Here is a 22153-nt window from a genome sequence, read left to right as displayed (position 1 = left end):
TGAAAGGAGCAAACGAGCGCCGATCAACGTCTCGCTGATAGTCGCTCGATGTTACGGCTAGAATGGACAGGTGTAAATGGACCCTCTAGTACGACTGCGTTAATTATTCCACCAGCTCATAATCACTGATGGATTGTTATCAACCAGAGACAATGGCACATCAATAAAGGATTAATAAGAGAACATGTTAGCTGTTGGGCAGCAAGGGGCCCGCATACTTTTCTTGTACACGGGCCTTCTGCTGTCTAGGCCCTCCTCTGTATTTTTGACCCGTACAAAAGTGACAAACACAGAGTGGGGAAAATGTATTAAGAGGTTTACAACACCTGTTTTGCTCACAAAATTGCTATTTCATTACCCTTTTACCCAGCTCTCCTCACTTTTCTTAAAATTGGACGATGCTTAGCAGAAGGTGCGGGGCCACCCACGGGCCTACACATAAACTGGAAGCTGCTGTTGAATTCTCTTTTGGGCACATGAACAGCCCAAGATATGACACATTTCTTGGATCGTACTCCTGTGATAAAATGTCTTACTTAGTAAATCTGTGCCATTGTATTTATTGAAAAGACATTTTTAGGTGTGAATATACTTTTAATTTTTATTAAGGTAACATCACTTTGTAAAATAGTGCCCCTTTTTGAGCTATAGTTTGTCACATGACACACAGTTACGAGCAAGGTACACTAATTTAGAGAACAGTTAAAAAGTAGGTCTACATACACTGATACCTTCTTCATTGTGAGAGTGGTCTGTCTTCATTTACTCTATATATAATTGCAGGCAGCAGGTCAGATTATTTGATGCAAAGCTCATCATCGCGCTGGAGCTGTTCTTGTTTCAGTACAAGTGGACTCTAGATACGGCACCTGCTAATGTGAAAGAAATTGAGTCGATCAAGTTACACAGTTTAAGTCGATCCCAGAAGACTTATTTCTCTGCACATTACAATCTAACACACCATATTAAACACAAATGTTCTGCTTATAATTGCTTATCATGCTCTGCAAAGTCCACTTATCAGTATGTGCTACGCCGAAGGATACAGAATACATTTTTTAATGGATAGCTCATGATTTAGGGCGCTTCTAGCAGTTGAATATTTATGAATCTGTAAAAATCAGTCCAGTCTGCTAGGTTTTCATTCAAGTAGTTCATGCAGTTTAGTGGTTCAACATATAGAGCTTTGTATACTACATGTAGCAAACAAATATATGTACACATTTCCCAGCCACATTCCAATAATACAGGATGTACCAAACGTACTTGCTATGATCATTGGACTAATATTAACTCAGTTTGTCATCCTAATATTCTTCACCCTATTGTTACAAAATATTGGTGGAATTTATTATCAAGAGTACGCAACTTTTATGGCGTAAAAATATTATAAACTTTTCTCTCCTCTCACATTTCAAAAGTGTTGTGAAAAGTGGCCAGGGTTAATCATGAGAGGCAAGGCCAGCAAGCTTCCGATAGATTTAGGATTTCCAAAGACAGAAAACGGCTCAAATCGCAGCGCAAATCTATGCCTGCTAATGGAAGGCATAGATTTCATTTTCAGTTTTTAGGGCTGCCCAAGAAGTGACAAACTTATTAATGGGCAAATATATTTTTATAAATTTGGCACATTTCCCTCTGACGTACTTTAGTTTAAGACTGGTGTATGAAACTCCAGGCTTAATAAATCCCCCCCTTGTGTATTTATGCAAACGATTGTACACAAAAATGTGTAATGTTTACCATAGGAGACTCCAGTTTTTATTTTTGAAGTGTGGATTCTGAGGCAACAATCAGCAGCAATTTACGGTACAATACAAGTGGATGGGGCTTTCAAAACCCCATCCACATGTAATGGAAAAGATCTGTACTGAAGGTAGGGCATGCTGCAGATTTTAAAATCTGCAGCATGCTCATCCTTGTGTGGAGAACGAGCAGATTTTCACCAAAAATGTCTTCCTTTGCAATGCATGGGATAAAACCTGCACCTGAATCCCCTTATTCAGATGAACATGGGGAAACCCAAACATGAAAAACTGCAGTTTTTCACGTCCAAGTTGCCCCAGTGCGGGTCCCGTTTTTACGGATCCCCATAGACTTGATTCTATGGAGGGATCTGTGAAAATGGAAGATAATAGGACATGTTCTGTTTTTCAACGGACCCTTCAGTTTGTGTTGAAACAACGGCCGTGTCAACGGCCCCATTGAATTACATGCATTTGTGTGACTGCCATTGTTTTAATGGCTGTTACACGGACGTATTCTACGTTTGTGTGAATACATCTGTTATATCTGGACACACCCTAACATTTTGCTACAGCAGATTTGCCACAGATTTGATCCAAAATCTGCGGTGGAAATTGTCTGCCTCTGACAATGTATTGCTTGAAAATTGGTAACAGGTTTGTTTTTAATTTCTCAGAATTAATACAAAAAGGGAATATCCAATTTAAATGTGCTGTCATGTTTTCAACCCCTGAAAAGAAATTTGTGTTTTCAGAGATAGAAAAACTGAATTGAATATCCAGTAGGGCCTTTTATACGTCTTAGGGGCCCATATCTATTTTCCTCCAGTGTGTTGCGGAAAACTCAGAGGGAAACTGATGCTAGAATGGATCCCATAGCTTTCTATGGGATCTGTTCTGGCACATGGACATAAGTTGTGCCGCCATATGGGCGCTGGACCTGTGCAGGAGTCGGATCCAAGAAAAGTTAACTGCAGTGTTTTTGTGTCCGGCTCCCTGGGAGGTCTGCCGCCGACTCCTATTTAATGTATTGTTCACAAGATCAACGCCAGGTGCTGCCGCATCCACCTTCCTGCAGCACCCAGCTTGGGAATCCCCAGCCAGTGCATTTCTGACACTTTGACCGGGGAGCAGGAGAGGAATTTAGTGCCACCCATGCCCCCCTGTAGATAGCGCCGCCCCCTGTAGATTGTGCTACCCCACTGTAGACAGCGGAATCCCCGGGCAGAACATTGCCGATGCTCTCCTCCAAGAGAAGCCCCTAACATCACAGGCCATATATGTAGATAGTGCCACCCACCGCCCCTACTTGAGGAGCCCCTGACGTCAATGTCATATATGGACAGGGACATCAGGGGCCGAATCCCCAGCCAGATCGTCGGCAACGCTCTTGCCTGGATTCCGCTCCAGCAGGAGCCCTTAATGTCACTGTCCATATATGGACCATGACGTCAGGTGCTCCCTCTAGGAGCGAAAACCCCCGGCAAGTGCGTCGGCCACGGTGGGGGGCACTATCTACAGGGGACATGAGTGGCACTATCTACAGGGGGGTGTGGGTGGCACTATCTACAGGTGGGGCATGAGGGCCGCTATCTACAGGAGGGTGTGGGTGGCGCTATCTACAGGGGGCTATGGGGCGCTATCTACAGGGGCTGTGTGGCATTATCTACAGAGGGCACTGCTGCATTATCTACAGGGAGTGTGTGGCAATATATACAGAGTGCAGTGTGGCACTATCTACAGAGGGCACTGTGGCATTATCTACTGGGCGCACTGTGGAATTATCTGCAGAGGGCACTGTGGCATTATCTACAAAGGGCACTGTGGCTTTATCTATAGAGGGCATTGTGGCATTTTCTACAGGGGGTGTGTGGCACTATATACAGAGGGCACTGTGGTGTTATTTACGAAGGGCCCTGTAGCATTGTGTACACATGAAATTTATCCTTTTTTAAAATGGACAGTGAAAAACGGATGCAAAACAGGTCATAATCTGCCGTTAAAAACGGAAACACAAAATGGATACAAAACAGATGCAAAATGGCCATCACAAATGGACTGAGATGGTCGTTTTTAATGGGTGACACCCAGACCTTGTTGTGTGAATAGAGATGCGGGGTGAAGTTGGGTAGCTGTAAAGGCGCCAAAAACTAGCCACTCCCTGAAGTTTGGGCTACTATTTGGCGTCTTTGCAGGTTCACAATGCTTCTTTGAAGATCTGATCTGAGTTGAGTGGACAGCAGCTGCCTTCAGGACTGTCCCTCTCTGGGCCGGCCTCGGTGCTGCACTGAATATGACACACGTGACATTACAATGTGTGTGTCAGACCTCAGTGTAGCGCCGAGACCGGAGCAGAGAAGGAGAGCCCTGACATGCCAGGATCACGTCAGAAGTTTTGTGAAATGACAAGTACACAACATGTATCTAATCTATCATGTATCCAGTCTATCACAAACTATGCACCTAGACTAACTTTTTGGTGGACCATTGTGGTAAAAACTAACGTTAAAAACAGATCCCAACTAACGACAACTGATGGCAACTGGTGGCTTTGAAGTAAAAATTGTGAAAAAGCCTGATGGCAACTGATACATTTTTGCATCAGTTTTTGCAGAAGTTGTAATCACTGAGAGACAAAACAACTGATGCTGATGCAACTGATATATGTCAACACACCCTTATATAGGTATTTCCAGAATTTAAAATAATTTTATATTGTACTGTATATAGTCATTTATAGTCATTAAAATAAAAGTAAACTTTTTGGATATTCAGATCTCTTGCAGTTGGCATGCTTGTTAGTTCATTTATTGTGGTCTCCAATAGAGACAAAAATCTGAATCCACAGGTCGGGTGTTATCAATCTACAGCTCCTTCGTAAGTGCTTATACAAGATTACTATGTTCAGTACAAGTAGGGTGATATAAGTGTTTCTGAAAGCCCTGACTGCAAAAAATTCCTATTGCCGCATGTTCCTCTGGAAACATGAACTAATGGAAAAGGTACAGTAACCATGAACAAGTTTGAAAAATGGTTAAATCACAGCATATGTTCACATCAAAGATTTACTATATATAGTATGTACGTATATATATATATATATATATATATATATATATATATATATATGGAAGACCCATTTATTGCCCCGTTGAGATATTAAACAGTATTATAAATTAAAAGGATTGTCCAGTCCCTAAAATTTGATGATGATCAATAGCTAATGGGTCGGGATTCAACTCCCGGGACCCCTGCCGATCAGCTGTTTTGAAGGGGGTCCTCGTATGAGCACTGCTTCCTCTTCAAAACAGCTGATCGACAAGAGTCCCGGGAGTCGGACCCCGAGCGATCAGCTATTGATGGCCTATCTGGAGGATAGGCCATCAATTTTTAGGGACTGAACAAAAATTTTAAAAGTGTTTTCCCATGATTGACATGTATGACATGTCTCCTTACTCCCATTCCACCAGGTAAGGTAGATGGTGGCTGCCACACCCAGGTGAATAAGAAATGGAGATTTGGCTGAGCATGTGCTCCACTCTATTTTTTTAAGTCTATATGAGTTACACTAAGGGTATGTGCACACGAGAAGTGCCTTTTACGTCTGAAAAGACAGACTGTTTTCAGGAGAAAACAGCTGCGTCGTTTCAGACGTAAAAGCTCCTCCTCGAATTTTGCGAGGCGTCTTTGACTTCAATGAAGAACGGCTCAAATTACGTTGCAAAGAAGTGTCCTGCACTTTGACGACGTGTAAATGACATGTCATCTGCACAGTACGTCGGCAAACCCATTCAGATGAATGAGCAGATGTTTGCCGACGTATTGTAGCCGTATTTTCAGACGTAAAACAAGGCATAATATGCCTCGTTTACATCTGAAAATAGGTCGTGTGAACCCAGCCTAACTGTTTCTGTAACTGTAATATGTTTGCATGACCACTTCTCCATTTATTGTTCACATGGATTTAGCTGCCACCTTGGGGGCCAGGGAATGGTATTCCAGAGATGAGATCTCGACCTATCAGAAATGTATGTATATTATGTGGATATGCCATATTTGCAATGGCGGATCATCATATGGGCAGTTCGAGCGGCCGCCAAGGGCCTGAGTCTCCCAGGGGGCCCATGGTCGTCTGAACCGCACATAATCTTAAAAAACTATGCAGCGCTCTAGCGCTGCTAACTGCCGCTTTGGAAAGTGGTGTAGCTATAGGGGTTGCAATGTTCGCAGTTGCAACCGGACCCCTAAGCATGTGGGCCCGCAGGAACCCCGTTGCCACAGATTGCTGGTACGCAGGTGGCAGATTCAGTTGGGTTGAATGCTGGAGCCTCGCTCCAGCATTCACTCTACCGTGAGGGGCTTGGCGCAGGCAGGCACGATGTAGTGACGTCATCGCGCCTGTCTGCACCGAGTCACTCTCGGGACAGTACAGCGGAAGAGAAGCATCCTCCACCCGTCGTGGGAACGGGGATAGGTAAGTAATTATGTTATTATTTTTCTATTAGGTACATACATATGGGGCATTATACTGTATGGGACAGCTATGGAGGTCATTATACTGTGTGGCAGCTATGGGGGTATTATATTGTGTGGGGGAAGCTATAGGGGCATTATACTGTATTGGGCAGCTATGGTGAGCATTATACAGTATTGGGCATTATAGTGTATGGGGCAGCTATGTTGGGCATTATATTGTCTGGGAGGCATTATACTGTATGGGGCATTATAGTATATGGGGCAGCTATGTTGGGCATTATATTGTATGGGGACATTATACTGCATGGGCCAGCTATGTTGGGCATTATATTGTGTGGGGGGCATTATACTGTATGGGGCAGCTAGGGGTGGCAATATACTGTTGGGGCAGCTATGGGTGGCAATATACTGTGGGGACAGCTATGGGGGACATTATACTGAGCAATTACAAGAGCTGCAGCTCCAAGGGGAGGAGGCGCTGTGTAGCACTAAATACATGGGGGGTGGTGCTGCGTGGCACTATATACAAGGGGGGATTGCTGTATAGCACTATATAGAAAGGGGAGCACTGTGTATCACTATATATAAGGGGGGATTGCTGTGTAGCACTATAAACAAGGGGGCTGTGTGGCACTATATACAAGAGGGGGAGGGTAGTGATGCTATTGACAGCAGTCCCTGTGTAGCGCTATCTACAGGGGACAGTGTGGCGCTATTTAAACACGGGAGGGCTGTGTAGCGCTATTTACAGGGGTATGTGTGTAACGCTATTTACGGGGGTCTCTGTGTAGCGCTATATACAGGGGGCAGTGTGTGGCACTATCTACAGGGGTCTGTGTGTGGCACTATCTACAGGGGTCTGTGTGTGAAGCTATCTACAGGGAGTCTGTGTGGCGCTATCTACATGGGGCTGCGTGTGACGCTATCTGCAGGGGGCTGTGTGTGATGCTATCTACAGGAGGTCTGTGTGGCGCTATCTACATGGGGTTGGGTGTGACACTATCTGCAGGGGGTGTGGCGCAATCTACAGGGGCTACGTGTGGCTCTATCTGCAGGGGGTGTGGCACTATCTACAGGGGGATGTGTGTGGCGCTACCCACAGGGGGGGTGGTGCTACCCACAGGGGGGTGGCGCTATCCACGGGGGGATGTGTGTGGCGCTCTCTACAGGGGGGGTGGCTCTATCCACAGGGGGGGTGGTGCTCTCTATAGGGGGGTGTTGAGCGATCTACAGGGGGATGTGTGTGTGTGATGCCATCTACAGGGGCTGAGTGTATGTGGTGCATTACTTTACAGTGTTTTACACAATTATATTCAGGGGCGCAGTCTATGGTGCTATAATATTTAGGGGCACAATATTTGGCACAATTTTATTCAAGTGCACAGTGTTTGGTGCTATTATATTTAGGGGCACAGTGTGTTTTATCTTTGTTTATAGGTGTGGAAATGTTGGAAAAGTGAGGAGCCGAAGACATCTGAGTGCCAAATTGTGCAGAAAAGGGTCAGGGCTGGGAGAAGTCGTCATGAAGTGTGGACCAGATGGAGTAGAAAAGAGGAAAAAAACTACGTCGTCACCTGTGAGTCAGTAGATTTATAGAGAATCTGTCATCTCTCCTGATATGTTTATTATAGGAAATCCTTGTATTTCCCAAAAAGTCTTTGTGCAGTCCAGGACTGATAGACAAATGAGTGTTACTATTCCCCTTGTCAGGAGGATGTGTCCCTACACAGTGCGATACTGTCAGCGATGGTTGGAGACTGTCAGCACGTAGGGACACAGCCTTTTGACAAGGGGAGTCGTAACACCCATTTGTTAATGCCTGGACAAAAAGGAAGTGCTAACAATAGTTACAGGGCAGGCGATGAAGAAGGGGGGCCCAACTTTGGGTAACAGCCCAGGCCTATGGTCTACTTAAACCGCCACTGCATATTTGTCAAATGGGAGTACCCCTTTACTATTTTCTTTCTTTTCTACCCACAAAAAAACATTCCACGCAATCAAATGTGCATGTTATTTTATAAAATGGGTCTATTGAAACTACTGAAGTACACTGGCACTACTTAATTCACAAGGAAACAATAGGTTACAAATTAAATTTAATTCTGTCTAAAACATGTTTTCCTTGACAGCAGTCCTTGGGGAGGGTCTGCAGGCCCCCAGACATTAGGTTGTCAACAAGGACCCACATTCAAACATCTGACAGTTAGATATATGACATTTTCAAATATAGAGCAAACATGTGATACTTAAATCTTTAAAAAAAAATGTTTGGAAAACTATTTTTTTTTTCTTTTGGATTGCAATCATTACCTTTTCTCTACCACTTCTTAACTTTTTCTAATGCTTCTATATTTAGCATAAACCTCATAGACTACAAAACGCGGAACAAATGCCCCAGTATAATACACTTAAGCCCTAAACAATCAGTACACTTGACAACTCAATAAAAAACATAATAGTGTGGTAAACAATTTATGAAAAGTAAAATGTCAGTGTACAGTTGACATTTCACTACTTTGAATTAGTATATTAGCTAAATGTAGTACAGGGTTCCATAAAAGCAAGTAATTTCCCAGATACATGGTTAACAGCAGCCAGTATTATAGAAACTGCTGGATCTGATATTAAGTAATAGAAAAGCAAATTTGGGTGTGAATAAAAATATGAAGCACTTAGAGCATTTTTGGACCTTACACTGATTACAGCATTATGTTTTGCAGGACTGGCAGGGTGCGTGGTAATAAAAAGCACAATGACATGTCCTCATGGACCATTAGAAAATGGCAGAATGTAGGCATATAATTCTTAAATTGATGTGATTTCATTACTCTTAAATTTTCAGAGATTTGGGGTTTAGGCTGCAATAAATCATTTGAATTTAATTTAATCTTTCTCTTCTGTGCCAATGAATAAGTAGCCCTTGGAGATCGTTGTTGATTTCTATATAAACTATTATTTGAATTAAGCTTACAATATTCCTAGTTAAAGAGCTCAGATATAAACTTTATTTTCTATATTTCTCTGATCGTAAACAGTATAGAATTGAACACAGCTACTATGCACTATTTGGACTTTTTTTTCTTGATTTTATTTTGTAATTAATGTAGTTTCGGGACATGGTAAATTTCATTATTACAGTATTTACAGCAGTTTTAGAACATTGTAAACATTATTTGTGTTGTTGTTATTATTATTATTCATTTTAGTAAAAATAAAATCCTAATATTTAATAAAGACTACATTTTGCGAATACCCTTGTTAAAGACGCTGTACAGGAATATGGCTTCTTTCTTCCAAAAACAGATCCATACCTGTCTGTCGGTAGTGCCAGGTATTGCAGCTTAGGCCTCGTTCACATCATTGTTCACATCATTGGAGATCGCAGATCCGGCCGAGATTACCAGAGCTTAGAGGAGACAATGTATTACGTTGGCCGCCGGTGGTGTCTGTTGTGCAACGGGAGCATTGCTTCCGTTATTCCCTCATTCTGCTCATCTGATGGAGCAGAGCAACGGAACATACCAACACAGGTGTGAACTTAGCCTTTTTGAACTGAAGCAATACCGCACACAACCTGAGAAGAGGTGTGTATCTCCTTGCAGATATGTGGACTCACTGGGCCACTCCGCCATAATGGAGCATCCGCTGATCAACAGAGTCTATGAGTGTCTGTAGTGCAAAAGTACCTAGAAGGTCAGAATTGGGTAAATGTCAGACTGGAGTAGTACAGTCATCTTGGACACTGCACTAGACTGGGACACCAGACTGGACTAGTTCAGTCGTCTCAGACACTGGACATGGCTAGGACACCGGACAAAGATGGTGAAGTTGTCTCGGACACTTGATATGGCACCGGCACCGGACTCAGATGGTAAATTCATCTCGGACACTCGGTATGGGATGGGCACCGGACACAGATGGATACTTGACTTGGCACTGGAACTTAACACAATTACTGGATACGGGAAATAGGATACAGGATACAGTTAAGGAACCATTTGCAGGACAAACATGGGTAAACACAACATTGCTCAGGCAAGGAATGAATGGGCAGAGTTCCTTTTATAGTTCCTGATATGCTGGGATAGGTTGGGGGAGGTTTTCATGGTGCGTGCACTGGCCCTTTAAGAGCAGGGACGAGCGTGCATGCACCCCTACAAGCATCAGCAGGAGAGGAAGGCAGTGCACGCTGGGGTATCAGAGGAAGGAGGCGCCGGCAGGAGCTCAATGGTCTGCTGTCACTGGTAAGTACAGATTGCCGGCGGTCTGTGACCCCAGCCATAACAAGGTGTGGCACTTCTTTTTTTTTTTTAAAGAGGAAAGCAGCCATGTTTTTCAAATCCTATAAAACCCCTCACTGGGAATCTGTCACCAGTTCTATGCTGTCCTATCTAATTAAGCCAAATAGTGCAGTAAGCCAGTGTAGTACTAAGAATAACAGCAACAACAACAAAAACAACAACAACAACAACAACAACAACAAAAACAAGGCTGTGTTTAGGACCTGATCACATCAGCGTTGTCTTTCCATTGAGGGGTTCCATCTGAGTTTTTCATCGGGAGAACCCCTCAACGGAAAGGCAAACGGAAACCATAGCTTCCGTTTGCATCACCATTGATCTCAATGGTGACGGATACTTTCATATGGTTTCCATTTGTCACCATTGTAAAAGTGTTCCATTGTTTTGACAGAATAAATAGCGCAGTCGACTGGCCCTTACTGATATAATGGCTTACTTTTAATGATGGATCAGTTATAATTGGCCATGAACCATTATGATCCGACACAATCATTTATTTTTTCCCATAGACATTCAATGGGTCTACCAGGTTTCTATCAGGTTTTATTTTTTCATTTTACTTGTAGTGCACCATGATATGCTATTACGGCTGTCAAAGAGTAATGGAAACCTGACAGAGAGAAAAAATAACTGAAGTTTGAATGGAGAAGAAGAAGAAAAAGAAGGACGAGGAGAAGAAAAAAAGAAAAGAAAAAAGGACTGTTATTCAGCAACAGTGCTACTGTTTTCAAGTGAATGATGCTGAGCTGCAATACTAGACCCAGTCCATGGGCAAGAGTGACATATATATTCATTCCTTTTTTTTGTCAAGAAGAAAACAGTCCCCTCTGATGACATCAGTCACTGGCAGAGCTGATCTTCATTTGCTAAGACTCAGCAGCTCTGCGATGCGGCATTGCCCAAAATTCATCATATTATTTAGAATGGCGCTATATACAGTACACACAAATAATGCTGCTATATCTACTATACACATGCATAATGGCACCATATATATACTGCACACTTGAATTAAGCCACTAAATACAATGTGCACATTAATAACCTAGAACACATGCCACATACGTACCACTCACACCTAAAACACATGCTGCACATGCGCCACTAAAACCTAGGACATTCATTTACAATGAGGTTTATTGGGCTATGGCGTGGTGTCTGTTATTATTACGGGAAAATGATGCAACATGTTGCACTATTTTTCCCATTAAATCTGATGAAAACTGTGACAGAGGCTCTGACGCAGATGAGAATAGAAGTCAACATCTCTGCAGCTACTGGAGGGTTTGGTTTTACTGTGGACAGTAATAGAGAGAGTAGCACCACTGAGCAGCAACTGTATATCAGGTGTAGTGGCTGCTTATTGGCTCAGAATTCAAGAGTGCCTTCTCTCTTTCTATTATTGAATGAGGTCTTTTAAAATTTGCCAATGTGGCTTTGACCCCCCCGGAGCAAACTGTGAAGTAACCAATGCTAGGCTGGTGGGTAGGCTCTTTTCTATTGGGGAGAGGAAGCAGTGCTTCCTCTCTGCCACGTGACAGCTGCTCGATTATACAGAGGCAGCCAACTTCATCCCTCTTCTCCCTCTTGCAATCTCTGAGTGTCTGATTAGCAGCTGCATACACATAAGCTAGATCCAGTGTGAATAGGCTTCAGTCTGCAGCTATAATTAAAAAGAACTGTGTGGCTGGAAGCCAACAAGCCCTCTGTGCACCAGCCCATCTGGCCAGTGGCGTAACTACGGCTGTAGCATGCTACAGGGCCCACGGCATAAGGGGGCCTGTGCCGCCCGCCGACATGCCCCCCATATGCCCGATGGCGCCGAAAGCAATCGTTATGGCTGCTACAGCAGTAGCGATGCTACTACGGGGCCTGCGCCACCGTGCCTCTAACATTTATGGGTACAATGGTGTGGATTGGTGGGGCAAAATGACTTGCCCGCCAATCAGCGCCTTTCAACGAGACTAGCAGCGCGATGATGTCATCATGCCGCTTCCGTGGTTGAAAGGCGCTGATTGATGGGGCAAGTCATTCTGCCCTGCCAATCAGCACCTTTCAACTACGCGCCACTTGCGTCGTTCAGCTCCTGCAAACCTGCTCAGATGAGAGCAGATCTGCATTGCCACTGGACGGAGCGGGAACGGGATCAGGGTGAGTAGGTAAAGTGTTTGTTTTTTTCTACTAAAACTGTGAGTGGCTTTATCTATAGTGGGTGCTCTGGAGTCCATATGTGGGCACTATCTACAGGTGGCTGTATGTGGTGTACTATCTACAGGTGCTTCTATGTAGGACACTATCTACAGAGGCTCTATGTGGGGCACTATCTTTTAGGGGGAGCGGTATGTGTGTGGGACACAGTGTATGGTACTATTATTATCAGAGACACAGTGTATGGTGCTATTATAGTTAAAGGTGCAGTGTATGGCGCTATTATATTTAGAGGTGTTGAGAATTTTATTTTCGTTTATAGGTGCAGAAATGTTTTAAAAGTGAGAAGCTGAAACATCTGAGCGGAAAACTGCAGAATTGGGTCATGACCGGGAGAAATCCATCATAGAGGTCTGGACCGGAGGGAGAAGAAAAGAGAAAAAGAACTAGAATCTGAGACATCACCGGGAAGTCACGTAATGTAAATGTTTATTCTGCCTCTAATCAGTACTGTAGTCACTGTATGATGATCGGTGGTATGATTGTTCGGGCCATGCAGGGAGCTGCAGTTTTACGTCGTACAAACCTATACAGCAGGCGTTGCACTAAATTGAGCTGTATGGGTTCTGGTGTTGTATATATGTACTGAGCTTTGTTCTTGAGGTGTATATATGTACTGATCTTGATTCTGATGCTGTATTTAAGTATTGAGCTTTGTTCTGGTGCTGTATATATGTATGAGCTTTGTTCTGGTACTGTATATATGTACTGAGCTTGGTTCTGGTGCGGTATATAGGTATGAGCTTAGTTCTAGTGCTGTATTTATGTACTGAGCTTGGTTGTGGTACTGTATATATGTCAGAGCTTGGTTCTAGTGCTGTATTTATATACTGAGTTTGGTCCTGATGCTGTATATAGTACTAAGCTTGGTTCTAGAGCTGTAATTATATAGGATATATTTATAATAACAAAATTGCAGGGCAGATGGAATTGTTCTAAATTCATTGTATATTTAATGGGAACCTGTCCGGTAGTTTTAACCCTTTGAACTGCCACCATGTGGTAATGCATGACCTGACAATATTTCCAAATGTATGTTTTTTTCAGATACAGCAAAATCTATAAAATCAACATTTAAAATGGTGCACACTATATGCTAATTACTCATTAGAGGGTCATGGGTCGGTGCCACTATCGTGTAGAGTTGCATAGTCCTGCCTCCAAACCCACCTTTCCATGTTTGATTGACATCCCCCTGGCTGATACAACTTTCTTAGTTGCACCATTGCCTTTTACTACTTGGTGGGCTGTTGTGGCACTATATAGAAGGGGGGGCTGTGTGGCACTATACACATGGGGTAGCTGTGTGATACTATATACAAGGGGCTGTGTGACACTACTAAGGGGGGATGTGTGGCCCTATCTACTAGGGGGGCTGTATGGCACTATTTACAAGGGGAAGGGCTGTGGCTCTATCTACAGGGGGCTGTGTCTGGTGCAATCTGCTGGGGTCTTTGTGTGGCAGTATCTACTAAGGGGGGCTGTGTGGCACTATTTACTAAGGGGGGGGGCTGTGTGTCACTATATGCAACGGAGGGGGCTGTGTGGCACTGTATACAGGGGGAGCTGTATGATGTTATATAAAGGGGGGATTTATGGTGATATCCACAGAGGGGGCTGTATGGTACTATCTACAAGGGGGAGGTTGGGGGCGCTATCTACAAGTGGGGTGTAACACTGTCTACAGGCAGGGCTGTATAGCATTGTCTACAGGGGGTTTAATGGCACAATCTACAGGGGGCACTATCTATAAGGGGGGCTGCATGTGGCACCTGGGGGCCCCAGTCAAGAGTTTGTTATGGGGCCCAGTATTTCCTAGTTACGCCCCTGCATCTGGCAGTTTCCAGAACTGCCAGATGGCCAGTCCGGCCCTGGTGGCGTGGGTTTAAAACTCATTTAGAGCATGTTGTCCTTAACAGGTTAAGACTGTCTGTGGAAAATTTCTCATCATGCCAGCACCTCGAAATCCCATGTGAACTAATAGTCAATTGGAAGCAAGAGACAAAGACGCAACCCATGCTGCTTTCTAGAAGAGGCCATATCGAACCCACAGCGTGCCTGTTACTTTCTACCAGGGACAAAGAGTCTTCCAGTATTCAGTGTGGGTGGTTACCACCTGCTGCCAGGGAGGCTATAGACCTTGCAGAGTGCAGTCAATCCCTATACAGAAGAACCATGATTGGTAATCCCCTTGCTTACAAAGTCAAACTAGTAACTACATTGTCATTGATGATTCTTTCATCAAAATTTATCATACTGTACTCTGCTTCTGGTGTTTAATGAACTAAAAGCTATTAGGACATTAATTAATGATTAATGAGCAAAAATATGTTTAGCAACACGCTGGCATAATGAGCAAATTTATTGAAAAGAGTGGTCTTTTATCTAAGCTTTGCAGCCAAATACAAGAATATTGAAGTGAAATATTTGTATCATATTATTTATTTCTATATTATGAGATTACATTAAGACGTTAAATGACAGCCACTGTTGCTGGGAATTCAATTTCTAGGTTTTTATCTTCCTTTCTGTTTGCTTGAGATGAGAAGCAGAATAATAGAACCCTAGAGGGCAAGTCTCATTAACGTACTTCTGCTTTCAGTGTTAACAGTTTACATGCACAATTAATTTTTGCCTCAAGAACTTACAATTCAATTTAGGTCGCAAAGAACTGTCACTATAAAGTAGCTTATTAGACTTGTCAGTTTACAAGCAATTACGCCAAAGTCTAATATTACCAAATGTCGTTCAAAATTGGATTGTGTGAAATGTATATTGGCAGGCATCAGAATGTAGCAAATAACTGACCCTTGGATATCATAGCCTCTATGCTTAAAATTGAAGATCTTAAAACATTTTTAATGTTGGCTTGATAAAAAGATGCATGAAACTGTCATACAACTAGATAAGGTGCAATGTATTGCAGCAAAATGAATTACCGTATTAAGAGAATTGAACAAAAGACTATTTGATCATTTTATTTTACTATGCATATTAAGCTTTGAGAATTGTCGTGAAAACAATGTCATGAAATAATATAACTATTTGTAGCTATTCATGCTGCTCTCAAGAGATTTTGTATCCATCACAAAACAAGAAAAGCGCTGTATCATTTAGACATAAGATTCTAGCTTGAGAATAGATAACAGTTTGCACTGTAGCAAAAATAGATTGAAAACTTCTCAAGTACTCATTAAAAAGAGATAAATGCTTTGGGAGCCTTTCAATGTACATCAGTAACATCAGTAGACCTTGCTGGGCACTCCTCTGATCATCAAATGTGACTTCAGCAGTAGTAATCTACTAATAGTGCAAATTAACAGCTCATCTATGACTCAGTCTTTGGCTCATTTGTTAATCTAACTTGCTATCCCTGCAGCAAAAAAGCAAACTTGATACAAAGGATTGTATTGATTAAAATCACAGCAGCCGTAATGTGCCGTAGAGTGCATGTGTGTAATTCAGCCTATGCTAAAATCTATTCCTTTCCACTGCAAACAAGACAATAATATACTGTACATTTTATTGAGGGAGATTTATTGTGGAAAGCGCTCAGCATTGCTTTAACTACATTATCAATCTCATTTTTTGGAGGACAGTGTGTTGGATTAAAGAAGTGGGTAAGACAGGACCATCACTGAACACATACAAAGTTAGTACCTACTAGAACACTCTTCTTTATAAACATGTAAAAAAAAGACCTTTTTAACAACTCTCCCTTTATTATAGCTTTTACAATTTTTCCTTTGACTTGGGATGAAGGGCCAACTGGCAATCAAACATTTTTGCATACTAAATTGTGTCTATGTTAAATTGTGCCTATGTTACTTTATGGTTGGTGGACTGCTACACTGTTACAAGATATCTAAAAAATTTAATGCTAAAATATGCCATCACATGCTAATCAGTGAAGGTCCGATGGCTGGCACTGATTGCCATTTTGACGGCTGAGACCACCAGGAATTGCTAGAATTAGAGAGCGCAGAACTCTATGAAGCACCGCGGCTCCTGCTGAATTTTTCCTTGCACAGCCCCACTTTCAGTACCAGCTCCATTTACTTGATGGGGCTGAGTTACAGTTCCCTGCACAGCGCTTGGACGGTGGTTGCCATACACAAATAACATTTCTAAGAGGTCCTAACCCCTTCATTCTTGTGATCAGTATAGGTCATGCAGTTGGACTCACACCAGTCGGAATGTAAAGGCACATCCTAGCGTTTACTCGATAATAAAGGAATACCCCTTTAAATAAATTTCCACCCAAAAAATCTATATGCGTTTATTAATAAATATTTTGCTCCACTATTATTGACTGCAATAAATACAAGCATATCACTTGTATAGTGTAACATGATACTCTAAATCAATGTATTTTCTATAATTATAACATATGGGAGTTTTAAGGCTCTTTAAACCAATTTAAAATCCTTATAACAAAGCAAAAGCTATTCTTTAATTTTGACATTTCTTTTTAGGCTGAAAAGGATTTTCAAGAAATTATTGAAACGTTCTGCTAAGGGGAAAAATGGATATAAAAGATCGAAGACACAGATCTCTGACTAGAGGTCGCTGTGGAAAAGTATGTCGATATACCAGCTCATCATTGGATAGCGAGAACTGCAGAGTGCCGACTCAGAAGTCGTATAGCTCCAGTGAAACATTAAAGGCTTATGATCATGAAAACAGAATGCATTATGGGAATCGTGTTTCTGACCTAGTTCACAGAGAGTCAGATGAGTTTCCAAGGCAAGGTATGTCTGTCTTTACTGTAAAGGTGTCTGACCTTTCCGTCAGCTTATTACAGCTTTCTTAAATGGATGTAACAAATTTTTAGTGCAACTTGTTACTGTTACATTCTATTTGCACCCATCTTGCAGACTGTACTGCTTCAGGGATACACTAACAGTACTTTTTCCTACTGTACAGATGTATTCTCTTTTACAGATTTGTTACCAATCAGAATCATATCTCTAAGACACAGCAAAAAATATAGAGATGGTACTAAATTAAATTCCTCGTATTGTTTAAAACAAGGAAATTATTTTAATAAACAAGAAATAGTTAAAGATCTGAAAAGACGTAAATATTATTTATTGTATGTTTGAATAGAAAGTAGTTGTCTTGTGGTTATCTCACATAATGTTGTAGGTATAATAACCCTACTTAGCAGATAAGTACAACATTTTTTTAAATTAGAATAAGAAAAAGTTATACTGTATATACAGGAAGAAATATGAAATGAAAGCTTATCATAGCTGCCTAAGAAAACTAGACCAGTTTCAGAGTTAAAACTGAGCCATATGCTTAATGCTTAATGTCAATATGGATCATATTAGATGAGGGATTATATAATATTTGATGGTCAGGATAAGAAGCATGAAAAATTGTTAATGGAATGAGAAACGACTGTATATAATTGTATGCATTACCAGTAAGGGGAAATGCATATTCCTATAATTAGAGTCAGTGGCGGTGGCACGATGGAATCTTGTAAATAAGAAAATAACCAGCTTCCCTTCTACAAAGAGACTTATAATTCTAAATTCATGTTTTTCAGCTTTACCGTGCTCTGGCTGCTGAGCTTTACATTGCATTAAACAGGATTTTTTAAAATCCTTATTGTACATGGTGGCACTGCAGTTTTTTTTTCTTGTTTGTTCTTTTTTTGTTTGTTTTCTTAAACTGCATCAAGTCTTATCCCTGGCTTTTATCTTCTTGTGTTTAAAGTGTACCTCTGCTTATGTTTAAAGCTACGAGTCCCACATGAAGTTCAAAAGAAGACGCAGTCAGAACTGGTGGTATGGTTGCCCTATGACACCGTGATGGCTTTTCTGTAAAGCTCCTATTATAATTCATAGGAGTTTTTTTTTAGAAGAGCCTCCTGGTGTTGTACAGTGGCTTCAGCAACCTTAACACCTGATCTGGAGATGCAACTCGAAGCATAAGTTAAAGGGGTTTTCCTATTATAGACAATTATCGCATGTCCACACTACATGGCATAAGTGTCTGATAGGTAGAATCCCACATCTGAGACTCCCCCCTATAGGGTCCCCTAACTGCTTTTTAGCAAACCAAGGCTGCTTGCAGCTGTAACATATAGAACGAGACCAAACGGAGAGGTGGTCACTCGAAATTGTTTCATGTATGGCCAGTTTTAGTGTTACATAATTTGCGGATGAAGCAGCTTGATGGCCTCTGTATTTGGTCTTCCCTAATAGCTCAGATACAGTATCAGGAGTGGGGGCTCGATCATTTAGACACCATAACATAGTGACTGTCAGGGCAGCATAGGGCCCTTGGGTAAGAATAAGTAGTAGGCTCTTGTTATGTAACATCTACATCATAGAGCTAATTTCCAGCAAGTCCTTTAATGGTGTATGAATTTCTCCTTCAGATTAAATTTACTAGTAATTATTAGCCATGGCAATTATAACCAGCACTTTACATGCAACCAAATAGACACTAAGAAGCACTGTTATTCTCCTTATAAGATGGTGATAGGTCCGTTTGCCTGCAGGGCCCCTGTATAGCTGCACATATAATATATTTTCCCCTAGTGACGGTCACATACCAGGTAATAGACTTTTAGGCTTACTCTTAGATTTGTCTTAACGGGGTTGTCTGACGAAAGGAAAAACAATTTATTATTCTGTTTTTGTAAAATAAAGAAATGTTCTAGTATGCTTTAGTCTTCCAACTTGCACGGATTGCAGGTTTTCAGTCTTTGTGGCGTGGACCCGGAAGTTTGGTGCTGCGGTTGAAGCCGTGATGCGTCAACACCGGCTTTGGGGCAAGGAGAGGAGGGGGTCCTCTCTGTGTGTCGATGACACAGCCAGCCCCTTCATCCATTTGATTCAATTCATCAGCTAAGCCAGCCTCTCCACTGTCACAACTGATTCAGAGACTGAGAAGGGCTAGTTTAGCTGATGAATTGAGCCAGGCAGCCAGCCCCTTCTTCCGGTTCATCAACATACAAAGAGGAGGGATGCTTCTTGCCCCCGGAGCCTGTGTGGATGCGTTACATCAACAACAGCAGCTTCAAACTTTGGGGTCCATGCCACGAAGACTAAAAACCTGCAATAGGTGCAGGTTGGAAAACTAAAGTATATAAGAAAGTTTCTTTACATTAACAAAATTATAAAAATGTTTTTTTTTTTCATCGGACAACTACTTTAAGGCTAAAACAGGATGCAGTCCCTGTTTTAGGGGTATATTCACACACGGCAGTTCTTTTGCAGATATTATTGTCATGTATTCCGCACAAAAAACGCCTCAGGTAGACACACACGTATTAGCCCTGGGGATCGGTCATGGTTCTCCGAATAGCAACTACTACCAGAACAGAGATAACTGGAAACAAGACACTGAATTAGGGTGTATACATATGCAGCATATTTTGTTGCAGAAATTTCTGCAACTAAAAATCAGTTCCCATCATCTGCATGAGTGTATTCTATGTACATACTGCATAAACAAACCCATTTGGATGAATGTAACTGATATTTTGCTGCAGAAATTTCTGCAACAAAATCTGCCGCATATAAATTTACTCTAAGGCCGGTTTCCCACGCAGCGTAAACGCTGCAGAATTTCTGCAACAGAATTTTGTGCAGAAATTCCATGGCATTTACAGTAGTGGCAAAGTAGATGTCAATTTGTGTTGTGTTTGTGTTAATTTTCTGCTGCGGGTTTTCCCCATTGAATTCAATAGGGGTGCAAAACCCGCAACAGAAAGCCAAGTGTTGCAACTTTTGCGGTGTAATTACGCCTCAAAAATCGCAACTTTGGAAAAATTTATCATACTTACCCTGAATGCTCTCCTTCTTCCTTCAGTCCTGCCTCCTGGGATGACGTTCCATCCCATGTTACCGCTGCAGCCAATCACAGGCTGCAGCGTCACATGGCCTGCAATGTCATCGTAGAAGGCCAGAGCTGACATCAAAGAAGGGGGCTTTTTTTAAGCAAGCAGAAAATTACGTCTGAAGAACTGCACCACAATGTGGTGCGATTTTTTTTCGGACAGAATGTGCAGTTCGAATACGCTGCGTGATTTTTATGCAGCGTATCCGACCCATGGGAACCCGGCCTTAGGCCTTGTTTACAGTTCAGATTTTGAATGCATTGTTGAGCTAAAACCAGAATTGGATCCAGGAGAGGAGAAACCTTAGGGCTGAGTTCACACGGGGCGGATACGCTGCATAAAGTTACACAGACGTTTCATCCCAGGAGACCGCTGCAGCCTGTGAATGGCTGCAGCGGCGGTGACATGGGATAAAATGTCATCTGATGTCATCCAGGCCGGCCTCCTGGGATGATGTTTTATCCCATGTGACCGTCATTACAGCCTGTGATTGGCTGCAGCGGCAGTCACATGGGATGAAACATCATCCCAGGAGGCCAGCCTTAAGGAAGAAACACAGGTTTCTGGGTAAGTATAAGATTTTTTTTTTTTCTGAGATACATTTTTTGCGGCAGAATCGCAACAACTGCCATTTGTTGCAGATTTTACCTCCTCATTGAATTCAATGGGGAAATCCCACAGTGCATAAGCAGCATTTACGCAAATACAATTGACATGCTGCAGAATAAAATTCTGCACCGTATGTCAATTTCTGAGCGTTTTTTCCACTCAGTATTAACACAGCGTGTGGATGAGATTTGTTCTATCTCATCCATTTTCCTGCTACTGTATTATGCTGCGGATTTTCTGCAACAAATTCCATTGTGGAAAATCCACAACATTTACGCAACGTGTGAATTGACCATAAGACCAACATTTAAATATTTCTTCTGTTTAGGTACCGATCCTGGTGTTGGCTTTTAAAAATACATGCAAAATCTGCATCAAAGCTTTAGGGCATGGCCAGACGTGGCGTGTTTCTGCCGCCACTGTCCGCATCAATGCCGCACATAATCTGCGTTGCAGATTCTGTTTTGCGGCTTTGCCTAAAATGGGCAGGAAATTGATGCGGATTCGCGGATCAGTGCAGGATAGAGAGAAGGGACAGCACTTTCCCTAGTAAATGTAAAAGAAATTCATACTTACCCGGCCGTTGCCTTGGTGACGCGTCCCTCTCTTTCGACATTCAGCCCGACCTCCCTGGATGACGCGGCAGTCCATGTGACCGCTGCAGCCTGTGATTGGCCTGTGAGTGGCTGCAGCCGTCACATGGACTGAAACGTCATCCCGGGAGGCCGGACTGGAGGAAGAAGCAGGGAGTTCTCAGTAAGTAGGAACTTCTATTTTTTTAACACGTTGATCTATATTGTGATCGGAAGTCACTGTCCAGGGTGCTGAAACAGTTACTGACGATCGTTTAACTCTTTCAGCACCCTGGACAGTGACTATCGCCTGACATCGCCTAGCAACGCTCCCTTAATTACGGGTGCACACACGTAGTCACCCGTAATTACGGGAGAACC

At 42.4% G+C, this 22153-nt stretch overlaps 1 protein-coding gene across 8 annotated transcripts in view; it reads left to right on the top strand.

Moving 5' to 3' along the window:
- TENM2 (teneurin transmembrane protein 2) overlaps positions 1-22153 on the top strand; it is a 2339501-nt gene that overhangs the window by 543251 nt on the left and 1774097 nt on the right. For all 8 annotated transcript variants that reach the window (XM_075856427.1, XM_075856426.1, XM_075856423.1 and 5 more), the window contains exon 3: positions 17206-17481. In XM_075856427.1, the coding sequence (XP_075712542.1) occupies positions 17256-17481 (226 nt within the window). In that variant the 5' untranslated portion in view covers positions 17206-17255. The remainder of the gene's footprint in view (positions 1-17205; positions 17482-22153) is intronic.

This window comes from Rhinoderma darwinii, chromosome 3 (assembly GCF_050947455.1).
Source record: "Rhinoderma darwinii isolate aRhiDar2 chromosome 3, aRhiDar2.hap1, whole genome shotgun sequence".
Lineage (NCBI taxonomy): Eukaryota > Metazoa > Chordata > Amphibia > Anura > Rhinodermatidae > Rhinoderma > Rhinoderma darwinii.
This window is presented reverse-complemented; position numbering and strand designations above follow the sequence as displayed.